Raw genomic sequence first — 24,149 nt, forward strand, 5'->3', positions numbered from 1 at the left:
TCATGAACGCGAATAATCTCACGCTCTGTTTCATGAGCGCTGACTAAGTTGCATTCACACTTTCCGCAGTCACATGTTTTGAATGGTATACATTCAGCCAGAGAATCCCAAATTTTTGTTAGTCGTCCAAAATAATCTTCAACTGTAGATCCCATATGTCGACAACTTGCAAGGGAAGCTCGTAGCTGCTGGTAACGAGCTCCACTCTTAAGAGCAAATCGCTTTTTGATGTGATCCCAGAGATCTTTAGCAAATTCTTTGTGAGAGATATTTGATCGAAGTTTTGGTTCGATCGTTAACTTGATCCAATTCACCAGTAGGTGATTGTTAGCAATCCAGTCTTCAAGATCGGGTGAGTCGTTTGTCGGTTTCGGGATAGAGCCGTCGATGAAAGCAAATTTCTTCCTAGCGCTTAATGCAACTCGGAAGTTATGTGCCCATTCATCATAGTTTCGTCCGTTAAGTAGAGGCTGAGAGATAACCGCACCAGGGTTGTCGCTAGCACTCAAGTCGTAAGGAGAGATCGTTTTCCTAGTCGGTTTCGTTGTTGTAAGAGGTCCGGTCATGATTGAGTCGGTTGTGTGTTCGCAGGTCGATGATCTTCAAAGAAAAAAAAATCAAGAGTCGAGGTTCGTTTCAATGTTATCAGTTTCGTAGCTCTGATACCATGTGAAGTTCTGTATTCGATAAATATTGTTCTGTGTTATGTCATTCATGACCACAAGGCCTCTTTATATACAAGATATGTTATCCTAAGTCTATCGGTAAAAGGAGATCTAATACAACATAATAAAGGAAATAGTCTAGAGATAAACATGAGAGGATTATATCCTAATAGAAATAGTGGGCCAAGCACTTGTCAGTGAGAGATGTGCAGGCACATAAACAATACCACATCAGCGTCTTTGGAATTTTGCAATTTTCAATTACATACAAGGAGGCTCTAAGTGAAATGGGATTCATAGGTATAAGAAGGCAGATAAATCCGTAGGAGGTTTTGAGTTTGAAATGTAAAAGAAAAACTCTCATCATTAGCTGTGAAGACTATTTCTAGTGTCTGTTTTGTTTGTAACAACGATTATAAGTTTGATGAGCTTTGTTTCATCTTTATTCTTCAAATCTTTGACCACCTTTTTGGGTTTTATAGAGACAAACCATGTACCATTAAAGCACAGTTGTTGTATACGTTAAAATTCGAAAAGACAGACTAAAGAATAAATTACATGTTAAATATTAAATTGATGCTTAAGCAAAAACATGATACTAACAGCTATTAAGTACGAGAAAAAACGTCTTACACCCAACTTTCGGCCATGCCAAATCTTAGCATCCTCGCATCTATAGCCAAAAAATTACAAACCAAACTTCTAACCTTCGGTAGTAGAAGAATAACACAAAACAGTAACATTAAAAAAACCCACTGTCATAATAACAAACTCAATATATAGGCCCTTAACAAACCAGTAATATCTTTATCTGAATAGTAATAATTAATATTTTTTTTTTCATTTTATTTACCAAACTTAAAAAAAAAATTCTATAACAGTTAATTATGTATTTACATTTTGATGTATTTCAACTATTGATCCAAAAGAATAGAATGAAGTAATCTATCAGTATAACAGCTAATAATGTATTTACATTTTATTGTTTATATTTTAAATAAACCCAATGTTTTGAATATTAAACCTAACCGAAATAATAAAAATTATATTCCATTTGCTATATGTATATATTAAATTTTGAGCAAACATTTAGGAAACTATATAACAATTACGATAATGAAAATATTTTCTACCTAATATAAATTATGATATCTAACAACACTAATAAAAATATAAAAAATGTTAATTTAAATTAGATGTATACAACGATGCGATGAGGATGTGTTTTCACTAAAAATAAAAAGATACAACACAAAAGGAAGATAATAACTAAAATAGTACAATGTCGTAATATATATTTGACAACAACCAAAAAACGAAAATACATTAGAAAAATAAACAAAATCACATGTTAAACGAAATATAAAATTTTGTAAACATATAATACAAATAGCTATGCAATATCTATTATAAACACTAAAAGTATTGATCATAATTATATAAATGATTCTTTCATAATAATATAAGTTATACATGAATTGTACACATAATTTATTTGTATAATTCAGAATAGTCAATTTTATGTTAAAAATTAGAATATTATCTTCACACCAAATTTCCAAATAAATCGGCTAAATTTAGTAAGACTATTAAAATTTAAAAAGATAAACTAAAGAATAAAGTAACATATAACCTCTAGACACCAACATTTTTAAAAACCTTAAATATTATAATTCATTTTCTTTCAAAAGCTTATAGAACATATTCAAAAATATGATACAATTATATATCTTCATACATCATACATGACATCTCAAACAAACACAGACAACTCACAACACAATCACAATCAAAACATTATTTTACCGATACATCAATTTTAAAATGTGTCAAAGAGTTCCAGAATTTCACCTGCAGTGAAACTATCACCTACTTATCATATTCCAAATTGAATCAAACGATAACTCAAGAAACAAATGTAAAAAAATATAAAAAAATAACACAAACACTGTTTATTAAACATATATTCCAACTGTTGAAATTATTTTTAAAACTACATCCCGCCCGGAGGACGGGCCGACCTTATTTATAATATAATTTGATGTTATTTTAGTAATATTCTCTATAATTTTTTAAAAATGTGTGTGTTAATTACCAGTTTCGTTTGTTTTTCTTTTTTCGTTGAACTGGTTGAGCTTTTCCCCCTCTAATTTAATAGAAATAATTATATTTAGACGGTGACAAAAAAGAGTTATATTTAGAAAATGTAGTGCATATATATATGAGTCTTAACAGAAACAAAATCATTACAACAATTAGATAACCAAAAAGTTTCACCAAGTAAAACAAGCAACTTTTTTTTTGGTCAGATCACAAGCAACTTTTTCTCCAGTTTATATTGAATCATGAAGTCTACTATTTCGTTCATGATTTCCTGTATGTGTATATCACTCTTCATAAGCCATGTTCAAGGTAATATATCAAAAATATATTAAAAACTAGTTTCTAGTGTTTAAGCCATGATCATTTGACTGTTACAGGTTTGAGAAAAGTAGTTGTCCAATAAATGCCAAATACGAAACAATTTAATGATATGGTTTATGTGTTACGAGTTATTTCTCTCAAAACTTATTATCTGATTTTTTTTCTTTTAAACGGTTATTTTATTACTAAAATTTAATGTGACCTGAGAAATCAGACCATAATATAGAAGGATTATAGCTAATACATTTTCAAAACGATGAATAAACACAATCTAGAAATTTGAAAAAATATTAAAAAGAAAACAAAAAAAAGAGAAATTTGAAAATATATTCTTCAGTCTGATTATCTGCTAAAAATTAAACGTCTTTTTTGTTTCATATAAATACATTATGGTGGGGAAGGTGCTAAACGATTATGTAGTCCGGGAATCAATAAAGTAATAGACGACTACACGGGACCTGTTCAATCCTGCAATGCTATTCAATGCTTTGCAAAATCAAGATTTAAAGTTTTTGATTGCAGTTGCCATCCCAAAAATGAAACATTACATTTCTGCAAATGTCGTTGTTAAAGACCTGCGTTCACTATCTTGCCAAGTCTTGTCCTGGTAAATTGCTAAAGTCTTTTTACTAATATATAAAACACAAATAATATTATTCTCATCCTAAGTGGAAGATTTGGTGTAGTGTAGTTTATTACACTTGTAAATTATCTTTTCTAATTTTTTTTATATGAAAAATTGCATGACCGAATGTAATCTAAAATATTCCAAAAAATTAATTCTTTAAATTTTCTTACGAGTTTTTCTTCGACATCAACTCCGAGCCTGGAATTCGTTCAAAAAAAGCAAAACTCGCTTCTAATTGCGAAATGAGCTACTAACCACTATGCGTCTATTGTATATATAGACTCATTATTTCGATGAATCATTTCTTTGGACAGAAGGTAGAGCATCGCATTTGTAATGTGATGGTCATCGGTCATAGTATGTAACCGTTTAATGAATAAAACAAATAAAACAAGTTTATAAACGAACAAAGTATCGGTTGAACTATTATTAATTTTGTGGAAAACTCGCATAAAAACCTTCAAATTAGCAGCCACTTTTACTTTAAACCCCGAAAGTATTTTCCAAGCATTTTAAACATTCAAGTTGGCAAATTTAGCATATTAAATTTTCAATCTCGCTTACTTGTACACCAAGTCAAAAACATAACCGATACTGTTCAAAATCGAGGACGTGTTGTTTTTTTTTTAAATTATTTAATAATAAATAAATATAAAAATACAGAAAATATAAAAAATTCAAAGAATCATAAAAATTACAAAAAAAAAATCACAACAATAATTATTTTATTTTATTAATAAAATAAATATAAAATAAAATAATAATAATAAAAACTTGAAAGAAATCATAAAAAATCCCTAAAATCATAAAAATCATAAAAATAAAAATAAAATAAAAATTAAATTTAAATAAAATAAATATAAATTCAAGAATAAAATTTATATTTTTCTACAAAAAATTAAGAAAACAATGTATTTTGGTGTTTATGGTTTGTGTGTTTTCTGAATCACAATAAAATCATGATTTTCAAATGATTCTCTTGAACCAAATCAAAGCGGACAAATTAAAGGGTCCAAGTCTTTTAAAAGCTTTTCAAAAGGAAACACTTGGACTTTAATTTGTTCGTGTAGTGCTTTGGTGACGAGAATCAATTCTGGTTAACTTAAACCACGAATGGTTATGTCAATTGAGAAGTCAAGATTGAAGAGGATGGTTAATCTGGTTCAGCAAGGTGGTTAGCTCATGGTTTACGGTTTAAAGTATTGACTTAGTATGTGTAATTGAGGGTCCAAACTCGTAAAACTCGTGGGTCATTTAATTTGCTTGCTTTGATTTGGTTTACGAGAATCACTTGAAGATAATGAATTTTTTCTGATTCAGAAAACCCCGACCCATAAACATCAAAATATAGTTTATTCTTGAATTTATATTTTTCAATTTATATCTATTATTATTATATTTATTTTATCTATTATTATTATATTTATTTTATTTAAATTTAACTTTTGATTTTATTTTGATTTCAATGAATTTTCTGATTTTTTGGGGATTTTATGATTTCTTTCAAGTTTTTATTACTTTATATTTTTATTTTTGTGATTTTTTGTAATTTTTTATGATTTTATGATTTTTATGATTTTTTAATATTTTCTTTATTTTATATTTATTTATTCTTAAAATAATTAAAAAAACCGACACATCATCAATTTTGAACAGTACCGGTTACGTTTTTGACTTGATATATAAGTAAGTTAGATTGGAAGTTTAACATGCTAAATTTGTCAACTTGAATGTTTAAAGTGTTTGTGAAATACGCTCAAAGTTTAAAATGTAAGTGGGTGCCATTTTAAAGGTTTTTTATGCGATTTTTTCTTAATTTTGTGGTGATATAAAATAATGTTTTTTTGGTAAATCAATAAAACCATATGTAATATGCATGTTAACAAAACTATGTAAGACAATTTTTGCACTTTGTTTTTCCACTTTCTGATCTCGGTTTCTTTCACTACAAAAAAACATCATATATCTACAAATTAGCAACAAAACTTTTGTGGCTGAAATTTTTAAGCCACAAATAACCATAAAATAGCTACAATTAGAATTTTGTGGCTAAACTACACTTACTAGCTATTTGAAGAAAACTAACTGCAATTAGACACAAACTGTTTTGTGGAACATTTTTTTTTGTTGAAATGTTAAATTTATTTATCAACAAAAGAAAAAAGTTTACAATACGAAAAAGTTCAAAAATCTGAAAGCAACATCAGCTTAACAGAGAATCAGAAGCTATCCATTCCTTCCCATCCAGCGAATCATAAGGCTACTGCAGTTACCTGTGTTTCTACAACGAAGAGAGGAGATGCGATTGTGTATTGTCTTGTCTATAAACTTCGTGAGTTGTTGAGCTGTACGATAAGCACCCGTGTGCTTCCTGCTGTTCCGTTCCCTCCATATACTGTGGATTACAGCCTGGAAGGATAGTCGAAGAAGACATGAGTCAATGGTAGACCTGCGAGGAGACAACAGTGTTGTAACCGTGATGCTCCAGTCAGCAGTGGCGAACCTACGTTGGGCAAGGAGGAGGCAGTTGCCTCCACAAAAATTTAGAAATAAATTTATTTGGATAAGAATTAATTTGTTTTCTGTAGGATAGTTGGTTTCAGTCATATGTTTGTCCCTCCACCAAATCCCTTCTTGTTCCATTTACTTCTCTTTTATTTATTTTATGCCCACACAAAATAAAATTCATACATTCGCCACTGCCAGTCAGGGCTTGGCCGAGGTAGAAGAGAACCTGTGAGCTCTGTCCAAATCGTGATGAATATGGGCATGCGAAGAAGAGGTGGTCGCGGGACTTTTTTGGCTCACCACATAAACGACATGACTGATGCTCACCCCATACTTGAGTACGGTCACCAGTCGAGAGTCTGTTTCGGAGGGCCAGCCACGTAATAAAAGAGTAACGGGGAACTGTCATGTCCCCGTTCCTGGAACTTGACCTATGGTTTGAATGTTTCGATAGAAACAAGCTGCCTTGGTTCAGATCATCAGATTAGATCGTGAACAAGGTGGAATGAGCTGTATGATCAGGAGAGATCATGGGAAAGCTTAGTCAAGGTCAAGGAATGGATCATGGGACATAGACATATTGATTAATATGAAGATATCAAGCTGCATAAGTGATATGGCAGCTGGGCGATGCGGTAAGCAAGCTCGACCAGCTAGAAGAAGTGTAGTGCAACTCAGTGTAGCTCACTGAAGAGTGTGTTAGCTCCTTGAGCTGGATGAACTAGCTCACTCAGTTGGGTCAGCTGGGGATCAGCTCAACTCAGCTAGACTGAGTGTTCAAGTTTTGGGCAGTTGGGCCAGGTCCGGACAGTGGTCGGACCATGTGGACCACCCGGGTGTGCCGGTGAGCCGGTGGGCACTTGTGGTTGAACTAGGGGCTTGGGCAACCAGCCTAGGCTTGTGTGTGATGTGTCTAGGAGCAGTTAGGGCTGTCAGAGACGTCTGGTAACTGCCCTATGAGAACAGGTGTGATCTAGACCATTGATTAAATCAATGGCCAGAACTAATACCGAAAGGGTGCAACCTCTGGAAATGTGACCATTCCTTTTCTATAAATACAAGGGCAAGTCCGTGCTTTTGCAGGCACGCCAGGGCTTCATTCTTCTTCCTGAAACACAAAGAAAAACCAGAGAAAACAGAGAGAAAGTCGGATGGCAACATCCAACCCCAAGAGTGGGATGAAGGCAGCAAAGAGGCAGTTTTGATGGCAATCAAGAGGGGAGTTGAGAACGACCATCTGGTGTGTTTTAATTATGGTTTGCCACGCCTTGGGTTTCCTCTACATCCTTACTACACACTCAAATAGCCAGGAGAGAAGATGGAGGGCCGGAGTGCACTTCCAATGATTGAGACAGCCTTGAAGGCAGATGTGTGTAGAAAGGCAGTTTCATGGGCACTGAAGTGAAAAGTGATGGACGACCCTTGGGTGGTGTTTGATCATGTATGAACACACCCTAGGATTCCTATTGTGTCTTAAGGACACACGCAAATGGCCAGAAGAGAATGGAGAAGGCCGGACTCCACTCCCAAAGGCATGTACAACCTTGAAGGTGGATGCAGTGCAGAAACTGGTTTCATAGAAGTTCCATGAAATGGATGATGGGTGCGACCCATTATTGGATCTTATCAATACTGGAGGTATATGATAAGGCTTGGTAGAGGCGTGCAATGGAGGAGCATGGTCAGACATGATATAGGAAGCACAAGATCTAGTAAGATCAAGTATAAGGTAACATGTACATATGATTACTTTGTGGTTTATGTTGGTGTCTCTTGAGGTGCATATGAGGCCAAGTATGGCACGCCCTTGGAGACCATATATTGTGATGTATTTTAGGGATACATGACCTTCAGGAAAGATGCGGATCATAGTTGAACTAATTCATCCATGTGGAGATCTGATAGTTCCTGAAGGAATTGTTAGGATCCGACTTCAAATATCTCTTAATGGGTATTTATCATGAATTATCATGGTGAAAGATTAGTTTTATCTCATTGATTTAGAGGTGGTCAGTTATGCCCATATGGGCTGTTCATGGGCGAGATCAGTATGATCGAGGCCAGTTCTGAGAAATCTGACTTGACTATTCTCTTAGTTATGAATTATCATGAATTATCATGAATTTTAATTAGTTTTTGGAGCATGTTTGCTTGAGGTTGTTTTTGTAGCTGAAGACTTCCCAAAGGTACTTGGTCTGTGGGGATGGCTGGTTGAATGACTAAGTAACCAAGGGAAGGGTTTATGCAGACACAGGAGAGCTAGACGAGTAGACGGGTAGCTGGGCGAAGCTGCCTCGCAGCTCGATCAGCTGGACGAGAGTGTATGGAAGCTCAAGTGAAGTGGTTCAGCTCAGCTGAGCTGGACGAGCTAGTCTAAACAGCTAAGTCAGCTGATACAATGAGCTATCAAGCTCCGTGGATGTGGCAAAGGTATGATCTACCAATGTTGCTTAGGTCTAGTTAGAATGGTTAGGGGAATGGAATCTCAGTTATTGTATGACTTGGATTAGGTTCAGGATCAACCTTGGAGCTGGTGGTAGTTGTGTATACTAATCATGGCTAAGGTGATCCGACCTGACAAGTGTTAGATTGGTTTTAGACCAATGGTTGATAGATAATATTCCACTGTGCATAAGTTGAAAGGATCTAAGTTAGGGAATGACTAAGGTAGTCTTAAGCTAAGGTCTAAGATATACTTCGCCCTTAGGCGAAAGTATAGATAAAGGACGAAAAAATTGAGAGGTTCGGTCAGGGTATGGACAGAGCGACGTGAGGCATCGACCGCGGCTTAGTCGGCCGGGTTCGGGTCTTACAAGTTGGTATCAGAGCATGCTTGATTCTAGGATCGTTGGGTTGTGGTTGTTCACCCATGCATCCGGACAAGTAGATGCTGATGTGATTAATCCACCAGTTTTATTGTTGACTCAGCTGGAGGAAGTTAACAATGAAGCTTGATTGACTGTAAGTCAGTTCAACCCTACTAAGGTTCTAGTGGGGGAGAGCTGAGCTGCAGCTGGAAGGGGAAGTTGAATCCTCTTGTGATGTGAACCGGGTTGATCCAAACAATTGTTGCAAACAATGAGAGGACTAACCGGTTGATTGGGCAGCTGTTTTGGCAGCTAATGATCAAGCTGGGCCAGTAGCTGAGGTGGTCTAGATTGATCCACCAGCTAGGACAGCTTGGTTAGTGGACTACCTGAGGGTGCTGGAGCACATAGCTCAGATGAGAACTAAGTATTTCTCAGGTAGTGTGGATCCTTTTGAGGCAGATGAGTGGAGGTTCTGATTGGGTTGTAACTTCAGCTCAACTCACTGCTCAAAGGTATTGTGTTCCAAACCTAAATTATTTCTGGAAAACTGAGATGACCATGAAACCTTACTAGGTGAGCCAAGAGGGAGTTGAGGCAAGATATGGTATCATGCTTGTGAATGGGAAAGTTCCAAGGTGAACCGGCTTGGCCAAGATGCACTCCCGAAGGGCAAGATCCTGAAACAGAAGGTTGGTTGATCTAGTTATCTGGAAATAATAGACGGGTTGGACGGATCGATGCAATGCAAGATCTTTTATGGACGACTGGACCAGGGAAGTAACATGAACCTGAGAGTGGCTTAGGTTGAAAGAAACGTGCAGCACTCTTTAGGGGTAAGTGTTATCCTTTGTGGCTGTTCAAAACAAGTGAGCATTTGCGAGGTTCAAGTTGGTTTAAGGGAGACGCTACATGGCTAGTATACGAGTGGCTTGGGATCAGATGGATCAGCTTGGAATCGGTATAAGTCAATGTAGGATTCCTTAGATCAAGTTGAATGGATTGAGAACATGATGTTAAGTGGCTTAGTATGATGGGGATTGAGGTATATTATAAACACTCTTGTGAATGGTATGGGACATTCACAGAAGTGTGACACTTTGGAGAATGGTACGGGACGTTTTCCAAATGTGTGATCAAACTGATATCTTACTCATCTAGGTACTTAAAGTTTGTGGATCTGATTGTGGTCCGCCTTAAGAATCACGAGGTGATCATAGGCATGGACTGGCTTGGCAAGAATCGGGCAACCTTGGACTGTCATCATGAGAGGATGCAGTTTGAAAGTGGGTGTGGACCCCGATCAAGTACCAAGGTATTAATCCGGCCTCTGGATGCTTAGTGTTATCAGCATTCCGTGCAAAAAGGATGCTGGAGCAAGGTTGTGAAGCTTATATAGCCACAACCACCACTAAGGAGGTCGTAGGGGTTGATGGCCCGGACGGGATACCGCTGGTCAGTGTGTTCGAGGATGTGTTTCGGGCGCTACAGGGAATTCCCCCTGATAGGGCTGACCCGTTCACAATAGAACTGGAACCAGGGACGGCCCCAATATCAAAGAACCCATACTGCATGGCTCCTGCCGAGATGGCCGAGCTGAAGTCGACTAAGTCCAGTAAAGGACGAGGGTTGCAGCACAACCAAGTCTGAGATATTCCTACATTTACTCTTATCTATACATCCGAATAAAAATCTTTTCAAATCTTTTTATTTACAATATAATCATACATTCTATTTATTTAAAATATAAATGAATAATTCGTTTTTCACTTAAAAAACCTTTTAAATATTTAATTAATTTTGTAATTATCTATAATACAAATGTATATTTCATTTTTACTTAAATAAACCTTTTAAGTATCTAATTAATTTTGTAATTTTTTAAAACTTATGGAGTCAATTGAAGAGTAGATTCTTGTTGACATCATGAATGTATATAGAGGGTTGAAGTTGGGTTCCTTGTTGATTTGACTTAATTATGATTCAAACTTCTGTTTTGTCTCTCAACTAATAAAAGCGTATTTGTGTAGTGAGCTTATAACAAAACTATGTCCCTTGTGCTGTAGAAGACGGTGAAGATAAATTGAACAGGAGGTCATAGGACTGGACTCTGAATGACCTCATCGTGGGCGATTGAAGACGACGCCAGGGTAAAAGTGAATCAGTGGGACTAAACACGAAGCCATAACTCAGACCGTTTCAGATGGTGAGAAGAAGTTAAGACGCCACCGAGATCGTTTTTCGAGCAAGCAGAACTAGGGTTAGAAGGCAATCTCCATCTACCGGAGCCAGATACAACATCCAAATTAACAGCCCAACACACATCAAAAGAACAAAGCCCATATCGAATTGGACTAAACGAAACGCCGAATTTAAATTTTTTATAACACGTGTCAGCGTGAAGTAGTTCAATTTTCTTAGGTGGCACTGACGTGTCCTAAAGAGAAGAGAACAAACTGTTTTTTATAATAATGTAGATTTTAAATTTTGATATTATTTGTTAGATGTCAAAACTCTTAATTTATCACAAAAATTTTAGATAGTATAAAATATTTTTTTTTATTTTGTATGTCAAATGAAGATAAAATATAAGAAGTAATGTTAAGTATTTTCTAAATATCCAACTATTATTTTATGTTTTATAAAATAATTAGTAAATACTTAAATTTAGTTTTGATATATTTATTTTCATAATTAATATATTATTATATAATAAAACTAATTTATATATTAATTTACAGTTCATTTGCAGTCGATCTAGTGGCCTAGAATATTATCCAGTTCAGTGTAAGGACTGGGTGCAAAAATATCAGGGCATTTTGATCATCTTCAAACACACAGTGACGTGGAACAAGAGGAGCATGTTTATCGCTGGCTCTTAACATGGGCTCTTAGGTTAATTAGGATTTAAAAAAAAACTATTAAAGAGAGGGAATGCACGTCTCTTAGAGGCACGTGTGACAAAATATTTGGGTAGAGGAGAGGCCTCGCGTTGCTTCTGTTGTCCAGGACCGGTCCAGAGGGAAAGCCACCCAAACAACGGATTAGGATAACCAAAGTAGTGGGACATATTTTTTTTCAAAAAAAATTAGTTGTATATATAAATAAGTAAATTTTGTAGGTTTTTTTATTAAGATATAACTAGATTTTGACCCGCGCTTTGGAAGCGCGGAATATTTTACGATAAAAAATTTCACTAATAACTTAACAAATATTTTGGTAATTTTTAAAAGAGTATGTATTTAAAATACTTTTGCATTTAAATCAGTATTTTTAAATTCAACCCAATTGTGACTATACCCGTTAATCCGGAGATCTGACAATTCAATTTTGGTTTTTAAAATATTCATATTAAAAAATCATTAAAAACCGAGACTAACCGATTGAACTGATGGATGACCGATATGTAATCTAATTAGATTTAAATTGTAATAGTTTCATAATTTGTAATCTTATAATCCAAATTTTAAAGTTCATTATTTTGCAATTTATTAAAATATGACGTTTCTACAAAATTTTAAAGAGAAAATGATAAATATAAAATAATATGATTAATTATTGTATTGTTTGGAAAAATTGATAGTAATATAAAAATATATTGTTTGGAAACATTGATAGTAATATAAAGAAATAAGTATATTGTTTGGAAACATAGATAGTAGAATAAAGAAAGGAACATTAGTGATTTAATGTAGATTTAACTATAAAGGTATATTTAATTTAAAAACTTACAAAATAAATGTTAGGTCCAACATAATGTTTCTGTTTAATAAGATAGATTTACTAGGCATCTTTAGTTAGAATAAAAAATTTTAAATCTCCAGTTCTAATTTCTCTTGAATTCAGATTTGAACAATTCTAAAATTATGAAATTGTTTTGGATTTTTGTTTAATTTTTAAAAAGTTGATAGATGCAAGTGAAGATATTTTGAGGATATCATGTTTGAATCTGGAAGTTTCTTTAAGGAATGTTACCCTTTCATATGTAATTGGTGATGATTTGTTTAAAGAACTAAAGATTCTTCAATAATCAATGTCCGAAAAAGTTTGAAACACATTATTTTTTATCGCATATTGTTCACCATTTCGGTGTAGTCGCCACATCTGAAAGAAGTTTTTTGAAATTGATGCTAATAAATATTTATTTGCAATCTTCATTGTTACTAGAAAAATTAAATGAGTTAGTTATATTATCAATTAAAATGGTTATGGTTAAAAGACTTGACTATATGACTCTAAAAGATGATTTTGTAAAAAAATGTAAGTAAATTATATTTCTAACAATTTATACTATATAAAAGTTGAGGCTATAAGCCATTGAGGACGTCCACATAGGATTTTAAACGACCAGTTAAAATACGACAAATCATTCTTTTAATTTATTATTTTTAAAACTGATAATATTTCCAATTTTTTTAAAATTAAATTGATAATATATATAACTTAAACTAACAAAATAAATATTAACATTTTACAGCTTAATTAAATAAATGGTAAGTGCTAGAGAAAATTGGAAAATCAAAATAGTTAAATTAGCAAATCGTATAACGACAAATCAGCAACATAATTTATTGATTTTTAAAATATTAATATTTCTAAAACAATATTTAAAAACGAAATTAATTTACATATGTAGCTTAAACTTAAAAATTAACATTTTACATCTTACTTACATATGCTAATCAATACAATTAAAACAGCAACCTTTTTTTTGACATCCCTTTAATGTTTCAAATTATTTACAGGAGTGCCACTCTCTTTTATTAATTTTTTAAAAATAAAATGTTAATTATTGTAACCAACAATCTATTTTCCTTAAATATCTCACCTAATCATAACTCTTAATATATCAAGTATTTTGATTTTTAGGCGTAAATGCATTTGAAAGTAGTGTTTTATATTATCACTTTATCATATAGGAGTAATATATGATTTGAAACAAGGGCAAGTTAAACGTTTTATATATATGCGACATTTCTAACTTCCTCTTTACTATGTAGTATAATAATCATATCATATATAAACATTTCCACTAAATCTCATATCATATACTATACTTTTCAATTGTCAATAGTTTATTAGATATCTCAATATCTGATAATGTTATAGCAGTCAATTTAATTTGTTTGCATCTATTATTTAATAATATAAAATAGTTGTTTATGAAAAATCAAAGTTTACATAAAACTAAATTAGTTAAAATACATTTTAGTTATATTACATTGATAACTTATAAAGGGTAAACTATTAAAATTCAGAAATTTAAATACAAAAAACTATATTTAAAAAAACATATGTCCCATATTATAATAATTATCAATTTATAATCAAAGACGACAAAGTATTATAAAATAAAAATTCAAAAGTTAAAATTGAAAACTGATGAATTTCTGACTTATCTTGTATTTTATCCAAAAAATTAAATGTAATCCACAAACATGAACCAGACTAGAATCAAATTGAACTCGCAATCCCTAACATTAGTATTCGAACCAAACCAAAAACCAAAATCCAAACAAAAACCAAACTCAAATTCATAAATAAACGAATAGTTTTATATATATTTATTGATGAAGAAAAAAATAGAAAACCACAACAGAATTGAACCAAAAAATACAATTTAAAAACGAACCTGAAACGAACACACACGTAAACATATTAGTGAACAGATAAACGGGTTAATAAATTTGTTAACAAAAATTATTCCGCGCTTTAAAAGCGCGGGTCAAAATCTAGTTATTACATTAAAAAGGAAAATAAAAAGAAAATATTAATATTAGCAAAATAAATATTTATTTTTAGGTATAACAAATACTTTTAGATTTTTTTTTGTGTTTGTTAATGTAATTATTTTAAGTTAAATTACCATTTTTGTTATAAAATTTAATTTGTTATTTTAAAAGTATCATTTATACAAGAAAATGGAAAACTCGATTATTAAAAATGGAAAACTAAATTTAAAGTCAATGAATAACAAAAAGTTAAACATCTGAAAAAGAAAAATCACTTAAATACACAATATATGAAGTATTTGGTAACTATAAATAATTGTCTAAAGCTTGAAAAAGTTTTCAAGTTTAACTTGAGGGGTGAGATATTGAAATATAAAAGTTGAGGTTATAAGCCATTGAAAACGTCCACATAGGATTTTAAACGACCAGTTAAAATATGACACACATCTTTTAATTTATTATTTTAAAAATGTTAGTATTTCCAATTTTTTAAAACGAAATTGATAATATATATAATTAAACTAACAAAATAAATATTAACATTTTACAACTTAATTAAATAAATGGTAAATGTTAGAGAAAATTGGAAAATCAACATAGTTAAATTAACAAATTAAGAAACTCGACAAATCAGCAACATAATTTATTGATTTTTAAAATGTCAATATTTCCAAAAAATATTTAAAAACTAAATTAATTTACATATATAGTTTAAACTTAAAAATTAACAGTTCACATCTTACTTATATATGCTAATTATTAAAGTAAAAAGGAAAATAAAAAGAAAATATTAATATTAGCAAAATAAATAATTATTTTTAGGTATAACAAATACTTTTAGATTGTTGTGTTAGTTAATGTATTATTTTAAGTTAATTTACCATTTTTGTTATAATTTAATTTTTTATTTTAAAAGTATCATTTATACAAGAAAATAGAAAACTAAATTTAAAGTCAATGAATAACAAAAAGTTAAACATCTGAAAAGGGAAAATCACTTAAATACAAAAGAAGAAACTTTTTAATATACGAAGTATTTGGTAACTATAAACAATTGTCTAAAGCTTGAAAAAGTTTTCAAGTTTAACTTGAGGGGAGTATTGAAAGAAAACGAGAGACTTACACAATGGTTGCTTCTTTGTTGATTTTTGATGATCTTAGAAAAAGTTTTACTAATAATGAAGTTCTTGCTAGAGTGGTTTACTTTTGGAAAGGATGTAACAAAAAATTTTCTGAGATCATCAACCTTTGGATACAATCACCCTTTTGTTACAAATAAGGTATAAAGAATTTTATTTATAAATTGTCAATCCAAAACTTTATAAACAGTGTATATTGTTTGACACAAATTTTTACAGAGAGGAACAATCCACGCTTTCATACCAACTAATTGAATAGTATGAAGGAGATTTAAGGACTGATGTAATCTACATGATAAAGAACTTCTTGGTCATCAACAACAAAACAAGTTACAAGGTGACTTCTTACAAATTCTTAATTCAAATCATATTTTTAGTTTGTTATTTCTAAAATTGTAAATATTACAAGAAAATCATTTAATATAAAATAAAATATAATTTGATATCAAATAAGGTAAATTTATAAAAATATAAATACTATATATAAGTTAACATAATCTATAATATTATTTTCGGAAAGTAACAAATAAATAACAAAACAATAATAAATTTAAAAATAAAAGATTTCAAATAATTATAACTATATAAATTTAAATTTAAACTCATAATTTTCAAAGTTTCGTTTAAAGACTACATCACTGAAAAAATTCATAAATAACATATACTATATATAATTTGATTATATAAACCATTGAGAATTTCCATGCATTATTGCCAGACTACCAATCAAAATATGATAAATAGTTATTTTGTTTATTAATTTTAAAAATATCAATATTACCAAAAATCATTTATTTCAAAATAAAATATAAATCAATATAAAATAAGATGAATTTACAAAAATATAAATACTATATATTAGTTAACATAGTATAATAGTTTTTCAAAATTAATAAATAAATAAATAAATTATTAGTTTAAAAATGCAAAACTTTCAAACAATTATAACTATATAAATCTAAATTTAAACTCATGATTTTCAAAGTTTAGGTTATATACTGTTTTAAATATTCATAAATAAATAACATGTACAATATATAATTTGATATTATAAATCATTGAGAATGTCTACATATTAAAAAAAAGAATGTCTACATATTATTTTAAAGCACCAAACAATGCCAAGATCATTTTTTTAATTTTTCTATTTCTAAAAAGTTAATATTACGAAAACTTTTTATTTCAAAACAAAATATAAATAAATGTCAAATAATTTATATTATAAAATTAAAACCATCATGTATTATTTAAATTAATATAAAAAAATGTTCAAACATTAACATAAAAATAACAAAAAAATTAATAATTAATTTTAAAATGCAATACTTTCGAACAACTATACCTATATAAAACTAAAAACATGATCTTTTAAAGTATAGGTTATATGCTACTGACAATATTCAAAAATATATATTATATATTATTTGTTGCACAAAATAATTGAGAATGTCCACATATTATTTTAAAGCACCAAAAATATGCCAAATTACCTTTTAGATATCATCTTACAAAATTTTAAAACTTTCAAAAATGTTTCTTTCAACATAAAAAGGAAATAAATATTAGATTTAGTAAAAAAGAAAAATAATTAAAATCAGTTTGATTTTAAATATTTTAAATGATAAAAAAATAAGAATCTAAAGCAATTTTAATTACATACTGAAAACATATGATTTAAAAATTGATGCTATTTCCTAAAAAAAGAAGTCAATATTAAATTTAGTAAAAAATGAAAATAATGAAACAATAGAAAGTAAATCTTAGGATATATATTATTTATAGTGTTCACATATAATTAAAAAATTCATGGCAATAATATAAAATATCAGCATTTTAATTTTATATTTAAATATTAAATGTCAGAAAATTATTTATCTCAAAGTAAAATAAAAATAAGATAAGGATAATTTATAACAAAAGAAATGAAATTAAGCAAAAAAAAAACTTATGTAAGGTCATATATTGTTAAACATGTAATTTATCTATGTGTTTTCAAATCGTTTATCTATGTTGTTTCAAACTGACTTTTATCAATCAAATGAATTAACATATTTATTTACTAATCAACAATTAAAATTTGAATAAAATTTTTACATAAATATTTTCAAGAATAATAATCAAAATATTCATTAAGCTAATCAAAAAAACATTTTTATGGAACATCCCTAAATATAATACTACCAGATATGCATTAAATAGAATTAAAATGAATATTTCAATTACATATGCCAAAATATATAATAATTATAATTTTATTGTAAAATTTTGGTAAATACAAAGTAAAGTTAGATATGGTGCATCTGCATTAATTTTTGTATTTCCTTCAAATAGAAAGGTAGATAAAATATAATAAAATAATTATTATAGTGTAATATTAATTAATATGAATATTACAGTTAATATAATTTTTTAAGAATATTATTAAAAAAATTTAAACACATTTATAAATATACAACAAATTTACATACACAGAATAAGATATTTTTTGGGTCAACAAGATGATATCTAAATATTAGTTATTAAAATATACTTGTATAAAAGTCTGAATATGAAAAATAATAAAGCACACATTGAATAAAATTTCATATAAAATGCATATTATCTTAGTATTAGTATACAATGATACTAATTATTAATATAGATTCGCGCGTAGCGCGAATTGAAAATCTAGTAGATGTATATAATATCACTGTTTTTATAAACATATTGTAGATTTTGATTTTTAATAAATATTACACTATTTTTACGATTTTGCAATATTGATAAAATATGTACGAGGACATAATTTTAAATTTTGATTGGGGCAGTATCAAATGTTGGTCCGGCACTGCTTCGGCCTCCTTTCTTCTCTTCTCTCTTTCTCTCTCTGGTTTGTCTCTTGCAAACACAATTCTATAGAAAACACAATTCGAATCCAGGACTAATCTCAGAACTTGTAAACACAATTCAAATCGAGTACTAATCTAAGACCACAAACCCTAACAATTTGACCATAATCGTTTGCGGCGTTCGTATCGAGCTCGCTCGCTCTCGACACTTTTGTCTGTCTCGGAGCCACCTTTCGAACAAGTAAAATCTACTTTTGATCTCTTACCTTGTTAGTTCCGTTTTTAACAGTTTGAAAATGAGTATGAACTACTTGTGGGTTTGAAGTTTAAGGCTTTGTTCTGTCTTCAAGTGACGACGATTGCTCTTACGTACATTATTGTTTGTTTAGTGAATGTCAAACTCTGTTTCAACATCTAAGTAGAAAGAAAAGATTACTCTTTTTTTTTTTACAGTTTTTCACTGAGAATGTAATGAGATGAGTGAACTGGTTGTTCTGTTTTTTTTGTTTTGATGATAAGGTAACTGATTGGTGTTTTGTTGGTTAGAATTATCTGTTGAGGATGTGGAAATCTTCGTTTTAGGACAAAGAGGTCATGCCTGATAGTGTAGTTGAAAAGAAGGTTCTTCCGGTAAACAAACTGCATTTTATAGGTTCCACATTGCAGCTTAGAGGAACTTACTCATATAATCTATAGCCATTGGTGGAAACATTCTTGCTTACAATGGTGTTGTTTTCTTCTTAATTATCAGTTGCTGTTTTCTTTTACTTGCTCATAACCTTTAACTCTATCAGGAGAGATCAAGAATGCTATTGTTTGGTAAAGATGCTTTTGGTAGGAGGAGCCCTCCTTGTGTGATCAGTTTGAGGCTGATCAGTCTGTAAAGAAGTCAACTTTCAACCAGGGAAGCAACTCTAGCTGTTGTGCATCCATCCTCTGTAACTAGTGATGATGGCAATGTAGTTAAAGCACTGAGTGTGGTAACGAGGCTCATGGGTTTAGAGTGTATACCCCAACCAAACCTTACGGCAATGTGGTTAATTTTTTTTTTTTTTTAACTAGTGATGATGGCAATGTAGTAAAATGTGGTAAATTTTCTTAAGAACCCTTAGTTAAGAAACTATTATTGAGAAGAAACTAATATTATGTGATTCTAACAAAACTTTTTAATTTAATTTTCACTATTTAAATATGCACTAGGGGTTGCACCAATAAACATAACGGTTGTTTAGAAAAGAAAAACAAAGTAAATCGGTGACCGGCATAGCTATATGGCATTAATTACTTCTTTTTCTTTAAGAAAAAAAGAGAGAGAGAGAGAGAGAGGGTATTTAACCATTTTTGGCTACAAATTATATTTTGGTAACAGATCAAATTGAGAGTAAACCCTAGAAAAAGAAGAGAGAGAATCATGACGACGGGAGATCTGGTGAATATCCATCCTACAGAGCTTAAGTTCCCTTGTAAGTTTTTTTTTTCTTTCAAATAATTAAATTGAAACAAATGTTTCGATATTCCTGTTGGTTCGTTCGTTCGACGACGATTGGGAATTTTTGATGTGATTTGTCGTGTCCTGTTGTTGTTGAAATTGACAAAACTATTGAAAGTTGAGTTGAAGAAGCAAAGCTCGTGCTCGTTGCAAATTAGCAACAAGACTGGTACTCAAGTTGTCGCATTTAAGGTTAAGACAACTAATCCTCGCAAATACTGTGTCCGACCAAACACAGGTGTTGTCTTACCCGGTGATTCCTGCAATGTTACAGGTGAGATCAATTGAATTGTTATAAAAATAATATCTATATTTATACTGAACTGAAGTATGTTGCGTAATTAGTGACGATGCAAGCCCAGAAAGAGGCACCTCTCGATATGCAATGCAAAGACAAGTTCCTTGTTCAGTCTGTTATCGTCTCTGACGCTACTACTTCCAAAGATGTCCTCGCTGAAATGGTTCTCTTTTCATCTTCCACTCTCCTCTGATTAGTCTTCTTGCATTACATTACATTGCATTGGTGGTTGTGTGGCAGTTCAACAAGGAGCCTGGTAGAGTGATTGAGGATTTCAAATTGAGGGTTGTTTACATCCCTGCTAATCCCCCTTCACCTGTCCCTGAAGGCTCTGAAGAAGGCAACTCTCCAAGGACCGACTTTCCTGCCTCTCAATTTGATGACCACGTAAGATAAGACAGAGTGAGAGAGAGATTTTAGTGAGTGGGTGATGCCTAATATGCATCCTATCTTTTCTTGTTTCAGGTGTCCAGAACGCTAGAAGAAACAAATGAGAAATCCTCCGAGGTTCACTCTCAAATCTCTTCTTCTATTCTACGCCTACACATGTTTCCTCTTCTTCTCAATACCATAATCATTGTGTTTTTTTCTTTCTCAGGCATGGTCCATGATTCACAAGTTGACGGAGGAGAAGACTAGTGCTGTCCAGCAAAGTCAGAAGCTCCGACAGGAACTGGTATGTGTGATTCCTAGTTGACTTGATTTTCTTGTCGTTTTTGTTTTATAAAGAAAATATATATATATTCCTGCCTGCTCTATATATTCACAGGAGATGCTGAGGAGAGAATCAAGCAACAAGCAGTCTGGTGGTGGTCATTCCTTGGTGTTGATGCTGTTGGTGGGTCTACTCGGCTGTGTGATTGGATACATCTTGAACGTCCGGTCCGGACATACTTAAACTGAAAATGTGGGGTTAGGTTCATCATCCTATTTTCATTGTCTGCAAAGCGCTTATTTTCCCCAAATTTTCTTCTGTTTTTTTCTTTTTTCTTTTCAAAATGATCATTTACTTTTTTTGGGGGTTTCCTTTATTTTAAGCTGTAAAATCAGTAGTAGATGTAGAGGTGATTTTGCGGCACATCTCTAGTAGTAATTAAGCATTTAGGTTAGTAAGATCTTTAGAGTCGTTGGTAATGATTATAATCATCAAAATCAGTTTGAATAATAAGGAGAGTAAAGAAAGTGTGATACATACATCATCTTCACCAAAAGTTGCAACATCGAGATAGATTTATCCCGCTGGTGTTCAACGCTCCGACCCTTAACGCGGATTAGCTTTATAGAATGATATTAACTTTAACGATTTATCTTAATCATTTATGTATTTTTTTTTTTTCAAATTTCTTTAAACCATGGAAATTTCCTTATTCCTCAAATGAAACGTTACAATACAATAGTTTGGTTCGGAAGGTATAGCAAATTATTGTACAACTCAAGGGGACAAAAGGTTTATGTTCAAACAACACATAGCTTAAGGAACGAAGGAAAGACTCAATATTATTTGGAAACAGAGTGAGAAGTAACACACGGGCGATCCCTAGTGCCCATTTTTAAACTGGAAAATGTTGGTTTCATTGTTGTTGTCCGAGCTCTCAAGTATATCTTGGATCAATTTTATGAAAGAACAGAGTCCTCCCAAGAAGTTATGGTCGATGACACCGCTTCCATCAAAAGAATGCGCAAAATCAATCAGCTTTACTCGTGCACGCGCATCATCCCCTCCTTTCATCAAAACAGATTCGTTCTCATAAAACATCAAAACCGAGCTAGAGTAGAGATGGTAAAGCGTTTGAGTTTCAAACCAAGCCTTTAGCTCTAACAACTGCGCTAAGATCCCGTTAGGACCACCATAAATTTCCGAGGCAAATGCACAGTCTGGTATCGAGTCAGCTAGCGAGTTAGATGACACAAACTTCCTCAGAGCCAGTCTAGCCTCATCGACATTGTATCCATGAACAACCTTCTTATCCGGCATCCAGTAACTCGATTCTTCATGGTCAAAAATCTTAAAACCCGAAATCCTAAACCCCAAGGAAACCGAAGTGGTCCCTCTATCTTTCCCCATGCATTTTTTGAAATACTCTTGGGATATATTAGGGTACCATGTTCTAGATCCAATCTTGATATCCATTATCGACGGCTTTAGGTAACCCGTAACAACATCTTCAAGAACAATGTGTGGAAGCTTACCAGATCCGTTAGATGCTTCGACTACTTGAGTGCCCTGATACGAAGGGAAATATCCATGGATATGATTTGGAGCATTCTTGTTCGACGAGAAGAACTCGTAAAACGTATCCTCGTTTTTCCCACGAAAATCACGTTGAAATGGCTTGAAGAATCGGCCTTCCCCGTCTACGAGTGGACCAAGCCTCCCTTCTTTAGCAGAGTGGCCAGCAACTTGGTGTTCAGGTGCCTTGAGCTTCTTTGAGCTATACATGATCATAAATCTGAAGAATTATAAGAACTTAAACACATTAGATCGAAACATTGATAGATCACTGATCAAGAATCAATAGCAACTTCAAAGTCAACTTGAAATCAAAGTAAACGACTAGATCCGAGGAACAAGCTAGACAGGACTGTAAAGTCTTCATCCTTTAGCTTGAGATCTCTAAAAGCGTATGAAAAGTCAACACTCTTTTGATCATTAAACTAAGCACTTAATGGAACTTTACAAAAGTACGATCTATGTTAATCAAGTTGGAGAAACACGATAATCAAAGAAATAATCAACATTGAGGAAGAAAATATTACCACAGAAAATCTCCACTGATGCGCAAACAATGACTAATGATCAAAAACAAATGTGTAGTTGATCTTATGTTGTAATAAAATACAGTACGGTGTCTTGTCGATTGGGAAGACGAATAAATATAATAATGAAAATCGTTTGAAACATGCAAGCCAAAAAAAAAAGAAAAACGGTTGAAACACTAAACCGGAGTCGTGATAAGAAAATTATTAAAACCGGTTTAGAAAACCAGATTGAGTTTTCTTTAGTCGGCAACCGGTTTGAGAACAGACTTCAGTCTTTACAAATCAGCCGCCATATATTTACCTTAGAGCATGACACAGACCGAAAGGGTTTCTTTAAAATTTTTTTTTTTTACTTTTTATCTTAAAAAAAAAAATTAAAATGCACTAATTGCGGGTCGCCACGTGTCGGTAGTGCCCACAAACAGTGAACAAAACCAACAACAAATGTGTTCCCTTCCGGACATTTTTTCCTTTTTACCTGAGATCCACACCATTTTTTCTCCTAAAACTTCCCCCAAAAACCTGCGATAACAATGCTTTTAGGTTTCTTTTACTCAGACAGCAAACTTAGAGTTTGGTACTAATTGATCAAAAAACAAAGTCAGAAAAGACTATTGACGGGGGAGAAGACTATTGCTATCCAAAGTCAGAAAAGTCAGAAGCTCCGACAGCAACTACTACAGATTATCAAAGCCGGATATGGCATAGGCAAATGAAAGATTAGTTTTGGCACCTAAAAGTTTTGGATTTTTTATATACGTCTTGGCTACAAATTTTGTTTAGTTTTTTTACTAAAATTCTTTAAAAAATGTTCCAAACCCTCAAATTCTATTCTCGGATCTCGCATTGCAAATTATTAAGTAATTTACTT

The 24,149-nt window shown here is 31.8% G+C and overlaps 2 protein-coding genes across 2 annotated transcripts; one reads left to right on the forward strand and one right to left on the reverse strand.

The window, feature by feature from the left end:
* The first annotated feature begins 20,034 nt into the window (after positions 1–20,034).
* LOC108829830 (vesicle-associated protein 1-3) lies at positions 20,035–21,631 on the forward strand. The gene is made up of 7 exons (XM_018603418.2): positions 20,035–20,194; positions 20,339–20,494; positions 20,566–20,681; positions 20,759–20,905; positions 20,984–21,025; positions 21,117–21,194; positions 21,288–21,631. Exons 1-7 carry the CDS (start codon positions 20,143–20,145, stop codon positions 21,414–21,416), a joined length of 720 nt encoding a protein of 239 aa, XP_018458920.1. The 5' UTR covers positions 20,035–20,142; the 3' UTR covers positions 21,417–21,631.
* A 227-nt stretch (positions 21,632–21,858) lies between these two features.
* LOC108829829 (inositol polyphosphate multikinase beta-like) lies at positions 21,859–23,378 on the reverse strand. The gene is made up of 2 exons (XM_018603417.2): positions 23,276–23,378; positions 21,859–22,968 (listed from the first exon to the last, which is right to left on the reverse strand). Exon 2 carries the CDS (start codon positions 22,962–22,964, stop codon positions 22,056–22,058), a length of 909 nt encoding a protein of 302 aa, XP_018458919.2. The 5' UTR covers positions 22,965–22,968; positions 23,276–23,378; the 3' UTR covers positions 21,859–22,055.
* Positions 23,379–24,149: the final 771 nt, after the last annotated feature.

The sequence above is a fragment of the Raphanus sativus genome, chromosome 3 (genome assembly GCF_000801105.2).
Source record: "Raphanus sativus cultivar WK10039 chromosome 3, ASM80110v3, whole genome shotgun sequence".
Taxonomy (NCBI): Eukaryota; Viridiplantae; Streptophyta; class Magnoliopsida; order Brassicales; family Brassicaceae; genus Raphanus; species Raphanus sativus.

Excerpts from the sequence above, each read along its gene's own strand:
- LOC108829830 (XM_018603418.2), top strand. The coding sequence starts at position 20,143 with ATGACGACGGGAGATCTGGTGAATATCCATCCTACAGAGCTTAAGTTC. Across the intron at positions 20,195-20,338 it reads TACAGAGCTTAAGTTCCCTT|TTGAGTTGAAGAAGCAAAGC; the intron begins GTAAGTTTTTTT and ends AACTATTGAAAG. Across the intron at positions 21,195-21,287 it reads AGAAGCTCCGACAGGAACTG|GAGATGCTGAGGAGAGAATC; the intron begins GTATGTGTGATT and ends ATATATTCACAG.
- LOC108829829 (XM_018603417.2), bottom strand. The coding sequence starts at position 22,964 with ATGATCATGTATAGCTCAAAGAAGCTCAAGGCACCTGAACACCAAGTT.